The 14,947-nt window shown below is 40.0% G+C and overlaps 1 protein-coding gene across 1 annotated transcript in view; it reads left to right on the top strand.

The window, feature by feature from the left end:
- Positions 1 to 5,568: 5,568 nt before the first annotated feature.
- LOC140476797 (regulator of G-protein signaling 22-like) overlaps positions 5,569 to 14,947 on the top strand; it is a 142,940-nt gene continuing 133,561 nt past the window's right edge. Inside the window, exons 1-2 of the mRNA XM_072569592.1 lie at positions 5,569 to 5,768; positions 6,457 to 6,485. Coding sequence (XP_072425693.1) covers positions 5,726 to 5,768; positions 6,457 to 6,485 — 72 coding nt within the window. The 5' untranslated portion in view covers positions 5,569 to 5,725. The remainder of the gene's footprint in view (positions 5,769 to 6,456; positions 6,486 to 14,947) is intronic.

Here is a 14,947-nt window from a genome sequence, read left to right as displayed (position 1 = left end):
TTTTAAGATCATTAACTGCTGTCTTAGTGTGTTGGTGAGTTTGTGGGCTACCATGATGCCAAAAGGTCTGAGTATTCTGGCAGTCGTTTCTGAGATGTCTTTGTAGGGGAGAGTGGCTAGAGTTTCTGGAGTGTTTGTCTGCTCCCTGACATCAGAGATCAGAACTCTATCGACAAACACACCAACTTGGAGCCCATTTACCTCCCTCTGAGAACAGGAAATGACATCAACCCAAAGAAACCTAAACACACAAACAGCAAGCAGGTCATAACACCAGTGCTTCACTTAGAGGCTCATTGATGTTACCTAGTATGGTGACGAAATGTCTGAACACGAATCTTCCAGCTCAGCAAGCAAACTTATGTCCAGAGCTAATACAAATAACATAACCAGCTAAAATGATGTATCACTTTGCATTCTGTCAACTATTCTGCATATTGGTTATCTTGTGGAGTGTGTGTGTGTAATGGTCATAAATGATCTGGGATTGAGAGACCTGTGGTGAATATTCTGTGAGCAGCTAGTAGTTTGTAAGAAATGTAACATTTATGGGAAGTGCAGCAATAGCTTATTCAAAATTTCTCGATTCTGTGACATGTCTTTACTGCATGCTCTTGAAAGAAACTGGTAGTTTCCCTGCTCACATTATTCAGTTCATTTTTGGATATCAGAAATTTATAATTTACTGCTGGAAAGACACACTTTTTTTTGTTTGTTTCCCCAACCCAAAATTAGCACCTGCAGCTTTTCTTCTACCCCTTTCCTGCTTGATAATCCTCGCCATTTTCCCTTTGTGTCCCAAGTATGAAAACTCCTGATGGCACTCCTCCTTTTAACATTTTCTCACCAGTGTCCCTGCTATCTTCACATCACTATTGCTATTTCAGGATCACTTTCTCAGTGTTTCTATCTGTCTTGAATATTTTTCTAATATCTTGAATTGCATACATGCCCAGTGCCTGCTGTTATGTCCTAGCATGGCTGCAGCTTAGAACTCTCGAATATTCATTCTCATTTCTGCTATGTTTCTTCTTATGATTATAGAATTTCAAATTCGAATGCCCTTCTATATCTGCCTCATCATTATTGTCCAAACGCCATCAAACTACTGAGTACAGGCAGTCCCGGGTTTGCAAACTGATTCAGTTCTTGAGTATGCTTGCAAGTCGGAACATGGTACAAGGCAATTTACAATAGCCATTCTTAAGTAACAGGAAATCTTTGTGTCAGATCTTTCAATATTAATGTACAATTGTAAGGGATTTGTTCATAAGTAGGATGTTTGTAAATCGGGGACCACCTTGGAATGCACTAGTCTTTCTCACTTTTTTCTTTGTCAAGGAACTATTCTATGACTGGACTCCCTATCTTTGGTTTTCTTTCTTTAATTTAGTGTATTGTGCTTTTTTTTTTAAATGTTCTCGAGATCATTTGACCTAAGTATTAAGCCTCTCTTTCTTTCCCCCCCCACCCCTCACTTGAAATATTGCCTGACATTTCCAGTATTTTCTTTCCTCATGGATATAATCAAGGTCATTAGTTACTTGCACATGCTTATCCTTTATGAAACTTAAATCCTTTATCTTGAGTCAAAGCTTACTGTATCTTGTACTGTGTAGAATAAAATGCGCTTTCTGGTTTGAATAGCAGCTTAACTGTGGTGTTTTAATTTCTTACATGGGAATGAAATCTATCAAAAACCATTTAGAATAGCCAAAATGATTCAATCATTGTAATAGTTACAGGGTCAACAATGTCTAGTTTTAGAGGCTAAAGTGAGGACTGCAGATGCTGGAGATCAGAGCTGAAAATGTGTTGCTGGAAAAGCACAGCAGGTCAGGCAGCATCCAAGGAACAGGAGAATCGACGTTTCAGGCATCAACCCTTCTTCAGGAAGAAGGGCTGATGCCCGAAACGTCGATTCTCCTGCTCCTTGGATGCTGCCTGATCTGCTGCGCTTTTCCAGCAACACAGTATCCAGTTTTAAACAATGCAATTTCCACCATAAACAGAAATTTCTGAAGAAACTCGGGCATGGCAGCCTCTGCAGTTAGAAAGCAGAATTAATGCTTCAGGTCCAGTAACCCTTCTCCAGAACGCTTCCTAGCTAGAAAGAGGTAAAATATACACTAAAGATGGAGGGGGGAAGGAACAAGAAAATAGAGGGTTATGTAATCCAGCAAGAGTGAGTGACAGGCAGTCAAAAGGATGGATAATGGTAAGCCAGGGAGAAATTTCAGCTGATAATGGAGACCATAGCGAGGTGAAAATGGGTTGGCTATGCTGAAAGCAGCTTATTTCATGGTAGGATCTTGACTGTGGCTTGGGTAAAGGTGTTCAGGTTCTAAAATAATGGAACTCTACTGCACAGTTCCCAAACAGAAGATGAGGTGCTGCGGTTCCAGCTTGTCTGAATTTTGCTGGAGCACTGCAGAAGGGCAGAGTCAGATGTTTACCAATCTCAATCACTAAACTTCTGGCTCCAAGCAATGGAATGTGGACAAGTGCAAGTTACAATACATGTTGGAGAAAAATAGAAGACCAAATATTATTTCTTTATCCAACTTGACTTGCATACTATTTTAGCAAGTTGACCAGAATTGAATAATTTACAATTCTATGGTGGACCTTCTTGGTTGTATGGTAGGATTATAAAATACTGATATTTGATGTCTCAATTTGAAACGTATGATTATTCAGAAGTAGCATTTAGACTAATACATTTTCCAATTTTGTATCAATGCAGAAAGTCCAAAGACGACTAAAATTTTAATATATACACATCAGTTAACTTCTGCTGGTTTTCCACTGATGATCCCAGACAAAAATAACATCTTCCTCAGCTGTGAATTAGAAAAACCTGGCATTCAAAAATGAACCAAATTGTGCTAACGGGGAAATTACCCATTTTCCTTCAAGTGCTGGTAGATAATATATTTTGCAGTGACTTTCATGACCTTGCTGCCTTGTATTTGATGTAGATACCTCCACAGTGTCATTAGGAGCAATAGCCAGAATTTTAACTCTGCAACTGTAAAGGAATTACACATTTCCAAGTTTACATACTGTATGATTTGGAATGGGTCTCAGTCATTAATGTTTTCCATATGCCTGCTATCCTGGTCATCTTAGTTGATCATGTGGCATAGCATAAGAAACCAAAATTGATGTTCAATATTTGCAAGTTGCCAACCACACCTAATGTAAATCTTGTTTAAATTGATAGCTTTGTCGAAAACAGAATTTCCCAAAATATTATAAAGAACAATACAGCACAGGAACAGGGCCTTTGATCCTTCAGACCTGTGCCGAAACACTTTGCCTTTCCATATTAAAACTGACTTCACTTACAGGATCTGTATCCCTCTATTGCCTTCCTACTTGTGTATTTGTCCAGGTGTTTCTTGAATGCTGCTATTGTGTCTGCTTCCACCACCTCTTCTGGCAGCGTTTTCCAGGTACTCTCCACCTTTGCCTCGTACATTTCTTTTAAAGTCCACCCCCACCCTTTGCATTTTGAACTTGTGTACCCTAGTAATTGACCCCTCCACTGGGGGGGGGGGGGGGAGCCTCCTATTTTCCAATCTGTCCATGCAATTCACAATCTTTTTAATCTTCCATCAGGTCACCCTCAATCTCCTGCATTCCTGTGAAAACAAATCTAGTCTATCCAACCATATTCTAAGATTATCTAATGCTATACTAAGGCCCTCAATGTATAGCCACTTAAGTTGTTTTTTAATTATGTAAATATTAATTCTGATTCATGATTTAAACCAGTCTTTTAATTTTGGTTGGTGTTATGCATATGACATTTTTTCTGTGGTAGCCCAGTAGTAATGGTGGGAGATTGCAAAGTTCAAAATAATCTTGTCTTGGGTTTGCCTTTCCTCCTGTGCATTGTTTGTGAATCTCATTGTTCTGAAGATATTTGCTTTGTAATGCGAGGTGAAAGAAATAAGACGTCCAGACGTATTTAATATGTGATTTGATACTAGCTGTGCTGGAGTATTCTGGATTTGCAATTGAAAATCAAATGAGCTTGCCTGAACTGACTATATTTTTAAAAAGACTTTCTTTGTGGATGGGGTAGGACCATGCATCAGGTGTTTTTGCTGAGTACTTCTAGGTTAAGCAGCAGTTGTGCTGACCAAACCTGGCAGGTTGGACCATTGTTCATACAAATAGAAAAACAGCTCAATAGGTCCACATCAGCATTTAGGGTCCACATGAGCCTCTTCCTACTCTCCTCTATCTAGCACCATCAATCCACTTTGTTTTGTATTTATCGATCTTCACCTTAAATGTATATGTGCTTGTCACTTTACCTTTTGTGGTGATTTCTGTATTATAAACACTATCTAGTAACATATTTTCCCAAATGCTCTGTCGATTCATTGATGACTATTTTCTATTCATATGCTTGTTTTAATCTTGATGTGTAATGTGTTTTAAAGAATATGCTAAAAGCTTTTTCTTTAAAAACATCTATATGCTGGAAATTAAATTGATAAATATGAGGGACACCATAAGCCATATCCATTGTAGTGAATAGTTTCATAGCCTTTAATCTAGTTGCCTGGATGGCTGATTTGTAGTGCATTGTGAGGCTAACAGCACAAGTTCAATTCCTGCTTTGGCTGAGGTTACCATGAAGGTCCTATCACCTAAATCTCATCTGAATCACCAGGAATTGTCTTTCTCTAATGTCAGTGGACTATGGTGACGTTACTTTGTTGGTTAGTGACAGAACCACATTGCAACATCAGATGGCACTACCTACAACTCATCCACCTGTCCCTTCTTTGTAACATAATAAATTTCACAAGCTTTGTTACTCTAGTTAAAAATCTCACAACACCAGGTTATACTGAAAAGGTTTATTTGGAAGCAATAGCTTTCAAAGTGCTGCTCCTTCATCAGGTGGTTGTGGAGGATAAGATTGTAAGACAAAACTTATAGCAAAAGTTTACAGTGTGATGCAACTGAAATTATATATTGAAAAAGACCTGGATTGTTGTTACGTCTCTCACCTTTTTAGAATGACAGTGTTGATTTCAGTTCTTTCATATGTAAATTGCAAAGTTTTTTTAAAGTCACTTGAATGTAATTTTTTTAAAAAGCAGCTATACGAAAGCTAGTGCTTCTAAATAAACCTGTTGGACTATAACCTGCTGTTGCGTGATTTTTAACTTTGTCCACCCTAGTCCAACACTGGCGTCTCTAAATCAGATGTTAATCGAAACAACCTCGGATACTAGTTTTAAACTTCCTTTGGAATGCTACAATGAAAAGTCAAAGCTGAATTTAAAAAGTCAAAGTGTGATACGCTGGAAAACGTATCGAATGCATGTTTGTTTTTCTGTAAACTCATTCCTCTCACTTTAAACTAACAAGGCCCACGTTCCGCTGGTTTGTGATATCACCTTGCTTTATGACGCTTGACTGACACGCTCAATGGGCGTTCAGAACAAAAGACACTGGCAGTTTCCATCACTTTAGCCAGGTTCCTCGGAAATTAAGAAACAACAGCGTTTCAGTACGACAACTTTCACTGGGACACTCCTATTAACTGGAGTGACAATATTCACCCTCGCTCCGCTTTCACTGGCATTTATCCTTTGTCTGGTCAAACATAAGTTGATTACACACAAAAGCGCGAAGTGAGAAAACTTTGTATCTAAGTGATGGAACACGGATTGTGGGAGCATTGTTTGTTCAGGTCATGCTTACCGCTTTTGTGTGCAGCTCCATAGCAACCCAGACAGGTACAAAAGCATTCATTCTTGTTTGTTTTCGTACGTCCAGCAGAACACGCTGCCCCTTTGCCGAAAATTATACAGCAAGCAGATTGCTGTAGCACACCACCGCCTTCGGGAAAAGCTTTGGGGAGGTTGAGCCTGAAACTTATGTAGTCCAAACAGGCACAAGGTCACAAGCATCGAATTCTCATAAACCCTTCGCTTTCTGCCTGATCTCGGTTCTGAAATTGCACCATATCAATGGAGAAACGAAACATATCGCCGGACAAACTGACCACTGGTAGGTGGGCGTTTGATCCGGAGAACCGTGGGAGATGCTCCGCGACCTGTTTCAATGTAAAACGAAGAGTCTGGCGCACTGTATGAAAATCGAAGATAATAGGTTTTATTGTAGATACACAGACCTACTCCTACGGCTTGTCACTCGGCGACGGGCCAAGGAAAAATTTCAGCAAATAAAGCAAAATACAGGCCAAATAAAATACAGTCTCTTAGCGTTTGAAATGATTGGTATGAAATTTCAGAAACACTGGCAGTTGGTTCTAAGGCGCTGAATAGGACCGTGGTTTGGTTTCTGCGTTTTAGTCGACCTTTGCGATATTTATTACTTGTTTATGAGGTTAATTTTAGTGAGCTCAAGATTCCGAGGACGGCATTCTAAACATCTTAACTCAGATTTCTTTTTGTTTTTCAGAACCTCCTGATATAACAGCGGATGACTTTGTAAGTGCACGCATCGAGGCTGAAATTATATGGTAAAACAATTTATTGCAGATGTTAGGGATCTTAAATAAAAACAAGAAATGCTGGAGAAACTCAGGTAGAACATTTCGAATCCAGAATGGCATCTCCAAAACTGAAAATTAAAACTACATTTAGGAGCAAATTACTGCAGATGCCGGAATCTGTGCTGGAAAAAAATATGCTGGATATCACAGCGGGTCAGGCAGTATCCATGGAGCGAAAGCAAGCTAACATTTCGGGTCGAGATAACCCTTGATCAGATTTCCAGCATTTTTTGTTTTCAATGAAAATTATGTGTTGGGTGAATGCATTCTCTCCTTCCCATTTGGGAGTATCTTTTGAATGCTTTCAGAAAAACCCTACAAAAGAGAATAATGTGTACAAGTGCATGGGATTGGGGTAGTGTTTTGGGATGGGCAGAAATTTGTTTAACAAATAGGAATAAATGGTCTTTTTCTGAATGGCAGGCATGAAATAAAACAATGTACTGGAAGTGTTTCCTTATAAAATTCACACCTTTTAAACAGAATAGTTTAATTTTATATAGTAAGAATTCTCTAAATATGCCTGAAACTAAGATATATCTAAAATTGTATATTCAAAGCTTTTTGTTGATATTTGAAGAACATTAAAGAAAGTCCTCACCAAAGAACAGATATTAGAGAGGTGGCTAAACAGCTGGTTTAAAGGTAGGGTTTAATGAGGATGTTAAAGTAGGAGAGGAATGTGGAGACACAGAGGGGTTTAGGGTGTTAATGAAGAATAGATTATGTGATTGAAACTTCAGTCACCAGTGATGGAGCAAAATGAAGTTGAAAGGACAATTTTTGGATTAGATCCTTCAACAGGTCTCATATCCTATATCTAAAGATTTTCATAATTGTTTTAGGCATCCACCAATTTAACAATGGGACTAATAGTTTTTACATTGACATGCATTCTGGCTATTATATGTTACAAAAATAGACACATTGCAACAATTTTTCAACCTATTATATCTTATTTGCATTCATCATTGTCCTTACTCAATTTCCAAGCATACACACCATCTTCAGTCAATGAGTAGAAGCGAGAAGCTGATTGTTTGATTTCCTTAGGCCAGGAAGATCGAGACATCTGTATCCTGTACTGTATACTATAAAATTATAGATCTTTTGGATCAGGTGCACTTTTGTGCTCACCAAGAATAGTCTTTTTCCATTTCAGTCTTTGAGGAAAAGGTCCCCGCAATCTTCCATAACAATGTAATTTAGCCCCAATCTCAAAAAACAACATTTCCATCTCAAAGGCCACCTAGTCTCTTGATGATGATAGTTAAATAAGTTGTTGGGGTGGGGGAGGGAGCCTTCAAGGGTAGACCTGCATTCACAAGGAGGCTTGTTCAGACAATCACAACTCATTTTACACAGGGCATCAATCTGGTTGATTTGAATCCATATCTCAAAATGAAAATATATTTCTGCCGATTGTACTACTTCAATTCTCTGAAATATAGACATAAAACTTTCAGCTTGTGATCTATATTTCTCTATGTAATTCGTTAATGCTGACTATTTTAACTGCTTTGTTTACAACTCTGTTTGTTTTATTCTGTACACTGCTTATTATTTAAAAAAACCTTGTCCATTCTTATGTGCCTCAAATATTCTGCCATTCATTTTTATAATTGGGTTACATAAAATTAAACTATTAGCTGAAAAATTAGTCCCAAAGACCAATTTGTTTTTGTCTAAATGAAATACTAACCAGGCAAAAGCTAAAATGCCTAAACTCACTAAATACATAGTAAGATAATTCTCCAGTAGCCCAGATTAGTGGGAGAGAGGAGTTCCATTTCATGGGGCATTGGCATCAGTATTGGAACAGGAGGGATCTGTACCAGTGGGACGATCTTCACCTGGATCGGTCTGAAACCAGTGTTCTAGTGAAACACATAAATAGGGTGGTCACTAGGACTTTAAATTAGTGAGTGGGTGGCGGGGTGGAAGGGAAAAGGAAAATGACAGGAAGTATGATGGTAAATAAAAAGGTAAGCAGCAGGTTAGCATCTGCGGAGGAGGGTTTAAGTACAAGGCAGACTACGAAAGAAGTAAAAAGGAAGGATAACACAGGAGATATTATTAGGGATGTTGGAAATCATGAGGGCATGAAAACTAGCATAAGGGCACTTTACCTGAATGCTCGTAGCATTCGTAACAAGGTCGATGAATTAACAGCACAAATCATCATGAATGAATATGATTTAGTAGCCACTACAGAGACATGGTTACAGGATGGTAAAGACTAGAAGTTAAGGATCCAGGGGAATCAGACTATTCAGAAGGACAGATAGGAAGGTAAGAGAGGTGGTGTAGCTCTGATATTCAAGGATGACATCAGAGTGGTGCTGAGAGATGACATAGGTTCTACGGAAAATAAGGTTGAATCCATTTGTGTGGAAATTAGAAATTTTAAGAAGAAAAAGTCACTGATAGGCATAATCTACAGACCACCAAATAATAACATCACACTGGGGCAAACAATAAACAAAGCAATAACTAACGCCTGTGAAAATGGTATGGCAATTATCATGGAGAATTGTAATCTACATGTCGATTAGTCGAACCAGCTTGGTCAGAGTAGCCTTGAGGAGGAGGTCTTTGAGTGTATCCGTGATAGTTTTCTTGAACTGTATGGAATGGAACTGACAAGGGAGCAAGCTATCCTAGATATGGTCCTGTGTAATGAGAGAGGAATAATTAATGACCTCATAGTTAGGGAACTTCTTGGAGGGATCGATCACAATATGGTTGAATTTAGAATACAAATAGAGAGTGTGAAGATAAAATCCAATACCAGGCTCCTGTGCTTAAACAAAGGAGATGACAATAGGATGATGGAGGACTTGGCTAAAGTAGACTGGAAACAAAAATTTTATGGTGGGACAGTCAACGAGCAGTGGAGGACTTTCAAAGCAATTTTTCAAAATGCTCAACAAAAGTATATTCCAGTGAAAAGGAAGAACTGTAAGGAAAGGGGTAATCTGACATGGCTGTCTAAGAAAATAAGGGAAGCTATCAAATTGAAAGAGAAAGTATACAAAGTGGCCAAGAACAGTGGGAAGCTAGAAGATTGGGAAAACTTTGAAGGTCAACAGAGTCATAGAGATGTACAACATGGGAACAGACCCTTCAGTCCAACCTGTCCATGCCAACCAGATATCCCAACCCAATCTAGTCTCACCTGCCAGCATCCAGCCCATATCCCTCCAAACCCTTCCTATTAATATACCCATCCAAATGCCTCTTAAATGTTGCAATTGTACCAGCCACCCACCACATCCTCTGGCAGCTCATTGCATACACGTACCATCCTCTGTGTGAAAAGATTGCCACTTAGGTCTCTTTTATATCTTTCCTCTCTCACCCTAAACCTATGCCCTCTAGTTCTGGACACCTCGACCCCAGGGAAAAGACTTTGTCTATTTATCCTATCTATGCCCCTCATAATCTTGTAAACCTCTATAAGGTCACCCCTCAGCCTCCAACACTCCAGGGAAGACAGCCCCAGCCGGTTCAGCCTCTCCCTGTAGCTTAAATCCTCCAACCCTGGCAACATCCTTGTAAATCTTTTCCAAACCCTTTCAGGTTTCACAACATCTTTCCGATAGGAAGGAGACCAGAAATGCATGCAATATTCCAACAGTGGCCTAACCAATGTCCTGTACAGCCGCAACATGACCTCCCAACCTCTGTCCTCAATATTCTGACCAATAAGGGAAAGCATACCAAACGCCTTCTTCACTATCCTACCTACCTGCAACTCCACTTTCAAGGAGCTATGAACCTGTACTCCAAGGTCTCTTTGTTCAGCAACACTTCCTAGGACCTTACCATTAAGTGTATAAGTCCTGCTAAGATTTGCTTTCCCAAAATGCACACCTCGCATTTATCTGAATTAAACTCCATCTGCCACTTCTTAACCCATTGGCCCATCTGGTCCAGATCCTGTTGTAATCTGAGGTAACCCTCTTCACTGTTCACTACACCTCCAATTTTGGTGTCATCTGCAAACATACTAACTGTACCTCTTATGCTCGCATCCAAATCATTTATGTAAATGACAAAAAGTAGAGGACCTAGTACCGATTCTTGTGGCACTCCACTGGTCACAGGCCTCCAGTCTGAAAAACAACCCTCCACCACCACCCTCTGTCTTCTACCTTTGAGCCAGTTCTGTATCCAAATGGCTAGTTCTCCCTGTATTCCATGAGATCTAACCTTGCTAATCAGTCTCCCAGGGGAAACCTTGTCAAATGCCTTACTGAAGTCCATATTGATCACATCTACTGGTCTGCCCTCATCAATCTTCTTTGTTACTTCTTCAAAAAACTCAATCAAGTTTGTGAGACATGATTTCCCATGCACAAAGCCATGTTAACTATCCCTAATCAGTCCATGCCTTTCCAAATACATGTACATCCTGTCCCTCAGGATTCCCTCCAACAACTTGCCCACCACTGAGGTCAGGGTCACCGGTCTATAGTTCCCTGGCTTGTCTTTACCGCCCTTAAACAGTGGCACCACGTTTGCCAACCTCCAGTCTTCCAGCACCTCACCTGTAACTATCAATGATACAAATATCTCAGCAAGATGCCCAGCAATCACTTCTCTAGCTTTCCACAGAGTTCTTGGGTACACCTGATCAGGTCCTGGGATTTATCAAACTTTAACTGTTTCAAGACATCCAGCACTTCTCCATCTATTTCCTTACAGTCTATATCTTCCATATCCTTTTCCACAGTAAATACTGATGCAAAATATTCATTTCGTATCTCCCCCATTTTCTGTAGCTCCACACAAAGGCCGCCTTGCTGATCTTTGAAGGGCCCTATTCTCTCCCTAGTTACCCTTTTGTCCTTAATATGTTTGTAAAAACCCTTTGGATTCTCAATTAATTCTATTTGCCAAAGCTATCTCATGTCCCGCTTTTGCCCTCCTGATTTCCCTCTTAAGTATAGTCCTACTTCCTTTATACTCTTCTAAGGATTCACTCGATCTATCCTGTCTATACCTGACACATGCTTCTTTCTTTTTCTTAACCAAACCCTCCATTTCTTTAGTCATCCAGTGTTCCCTATACCTCCCAGCCTTCCCTTTCACCCTGACTTTCTCTGGATTCTTGTTATTTCATTTCTGAAGACTTCCCATTTTCCAGCTGTCCCTTTACCTGCGAACATCTGCCTCCAATCAGCTTTCGAAAGTTCTTGCCTGATACCGTCAAAATTGGCATTTCTCCAATTTAGAACTTCAACTTTTAGATCTGGTCTATCCTTTTCCATCACTATTTTAAAACTAATAGAATTATGGTCGCTGGCCCCAAAGTGATCCCCCCACTGACACCTCAGTCACCTGCCCTGCCTTATTTCCCAAGAGTAAGTCAATTTTTGCACCTTCTCTAGTAGGTACATCCACATACTGAATCAGAAAATTGTCTTGTACACACTTAAGAAATTCCTCTCCATCTAAACCTTTAACACTATGGCAGTCCCAGTCGATGTTTGGAAAGTTAAAATCCCCTACCATAACTACCCTATTATTCTTACAGATAGCTGAGATCTCCTTACAAGTTTGTTTCTCAATTTCCCTCTGACTACTGGGGGATCTATCATACAATCCCAATAAGGTGATCATCCCTTTCTTATTTCTCAGTTCTACTCAAATAAGTTCCCTGGATGTATTTCCAGGAATATCCTCCCTCAGCACAGCTGTAATGCTATCCTTTATCAAAAATGCCACTCCCCCTCCTCTCTTGCCTTCCTTTCTATCCTTCCTGTAGCATTTGTATCCTGGAACATTAAGCTGCCAGTCTTGCCCATCCCTGAGCCATGTTTCCGTAATTGCTATGATATCCCAGTCCCATGTTCCTAACCATGCCCTGAGTTCATCTGCCTTCCCTGTTAGGCCCCTTGCATTGAAATAAATGCAGTTTAATTTATTAGTCCTACCTTGTCCCTGCCTGCCCTGACTGTTTGTCTCACTTGTGTTCTCAGTTGTACCCGTCTCAGATCGATCTCTTTCCTCACTATCTCCCTGGGTCCCCGCCCGACCTTACTAGTTTAAATCCTCCCAAGCAGTTCTAGCAAATTTCCCTACCAGTATATTAGTCCTCTTCCAATTTAGGTGCAATCCATCCTTCTTGTACAAGTCACTTCTACCCCAAAAGAGATTCCAATGATCCAAAAATGTGAATCCTTCTCCCATACACCAGCTCCTCAGCCATGCACTCATCTACTCTATCCTCCTATTCTTGCCCTCACTAACTCGTAGCACTGGGAGTAATCCAGATATTACTACCCTTAAGGACTTTTTAAATTTCTGCATAACTCTCTCTAATCTCCCTTCAGAATCTCAACCTTTTCCCTTCCTATGTCATTGGTTCCAATGTTGACAATGACCTCCTGCTGGCCCCTCTCCCCCGTGAGAACATTCTGCACCCTCTCTGAGATATCCTTGATCCTGGCACCAGGGAAACAACACATCATTCTGCTTTTTCTCTGCTGGCCATAGAAATGTCCGTCTGTACCTCGGACTACAGAATCCCCTAACACAATTGATCTCTTGGAAGTAGACATATCCCTCGTTGCATTAGAACCAGTCTCAATACCAGAAACGTGGCTGTTCGTGCTACGTTCCCCTGAGAATCCATCACCCCCTACATTTTCCAAAATAGCATATGTTGTTTGAAATGGCTATATCCACAAAAGACACCTGCAATAGCTGCCTACCTCTCTTACCCTTCCTGGAGTTAACCCATCTATATGACTGTATCTGAGACTTGCCCCCCTTCCTATAACTGCCATCCATCACATTCTGTTGCTGTTGCAAATTGCTCATCGCTTCTATTTGTCTCTCCAACTGATCCACTCAATCTGATAAGATTCGCATCCAACAGCATTTATGGCAGATATAATCCGCAGTAACCCTTAAACTCTCTTTTAACTCCCATCTCTGACAAGAAGTACATATCACTGCAAAGGCCATTTTTGCTCCTTCACAATCTACAGACTCAGAAAATAACACCATCTTATTCCTCTACAAATACTGCCCCAGGTTAAATTAATAGCTATGGCTTTAATTTTAAGTTAAATCAAGAGACTTTCTCCAAAAACATATAATCAAGAAAGAACCCACTGTACTCACTAATACAGCCTTTCTCTTGGACAGACTTAAAACAACAATTAACTTATCTGATTCTGTGCTGTGAACTTCGCCCAACAGTTCCTCCAAGATTAGTTGTGAATTTTACTGTTTGTTAATTTTCCCAGATGCACTCCGATGTCCAGCGATACACGAATTCAAACAGCAAAGGCAGTAACTGTGCAGGTTCTCTCTCTCTCTCTCTCTCTCTCTCTCTCTCTCCTGCACTGTCCTCACCATGTGCTTCCTTTGTCTGCTCTTCTCCCTTTTAAAACTGTTGTTGCTTTGACTTTTTTTTTTCCAAAGTTCCAAAACAATGCAACAGCGTATAAAACAATAATTGCTGCTCCTGGAATTCGAGGAAATCACCTCCAACACCTAAAATACCTCAAAATAAAGAGCATCTCTTACAGCCAGAATTTTTTCCTGTCCTCCATCTTGGATTATCCAGAATCCAATGAAAGCCACAAAAAGAGCTATAAAGAAAAGTAAGAGAACATGACAAAAAAAACTGCACAGAATATAAAGACATAGCAAAAGTTTTTATAAATACATAAAATGAAAAATAGATGGCGGGAGAAATACCAAGTCCACTTGTGATAATTTTCCAAAATTCGCTGGACTCTGGGGCAGTTCCAGCAGATTGGAAAACAACAAATGTGACGCCACTTTTTAAAAAGGAAGGTAGACCAAAGATGGGGAATTATAGAACTATAATTATAGACTTATAAAATTATAATTTTACTTCTGCAGTGGGGAAGATGCTTGAGTCTATTATCAAGGAAGAAATAGCAAGACGTCTGAATAGAAATTGTCCCATTGGGCAGACGCAGCATGGGTTCATGAAGGGCAGGTCATGCTTAACTAATCTTTTGGAATTCTATGAAGACATTATGAGCAAGGTGGACAACAGGGACCCAGTAGATGTGGTGTACCTAGATTTCCAAGAGGCCTTCGACAAGGTGCTGCAGCACAAGAGGCTGCTGCAAAAGATAAAGATGCATGGCATTGTGGATAAAGTATTCGTGTGAATTGAGGATTGGTTGACTGACAGGAAGCAAAGAGTAGGGATAAATGAGTGCTATTCTAGTTGGCAATCAGTAGCTAGTGGTGTGCCTCAGGGATCAGTGTTGGGATCACAATTATTCACAATTTTTATAGATAATTTGGAGTTGGGGACCACGTGTAGTGTGTGAAGGTTTGCATGTGACACTAAGATGAGTGGCAGAGCAAAGTATGTAGAGGACTGTGAATCTTTGCAGA

This window comes from Chiloscyllium punctatum, chromosome 5 (assembly GCF_047496795.1).
Source record: "Chiloscyllium punctatum isolate Juve2018m chromosome 5, sChiPun1.3, whole genome shotgun sequence".
Lineage (NCBI taxonomy): Eukaryota > Metazoa > Chordata > Chondrichthyes > Orectolobiformes > Hemiscylliidae > Chiloscyllium > Chiloscyllium punctatum.
Note: the sequence above shows the minus strand (reverse complement) of the source record. Positions and strands in the feature narration are given on the sequence as shown.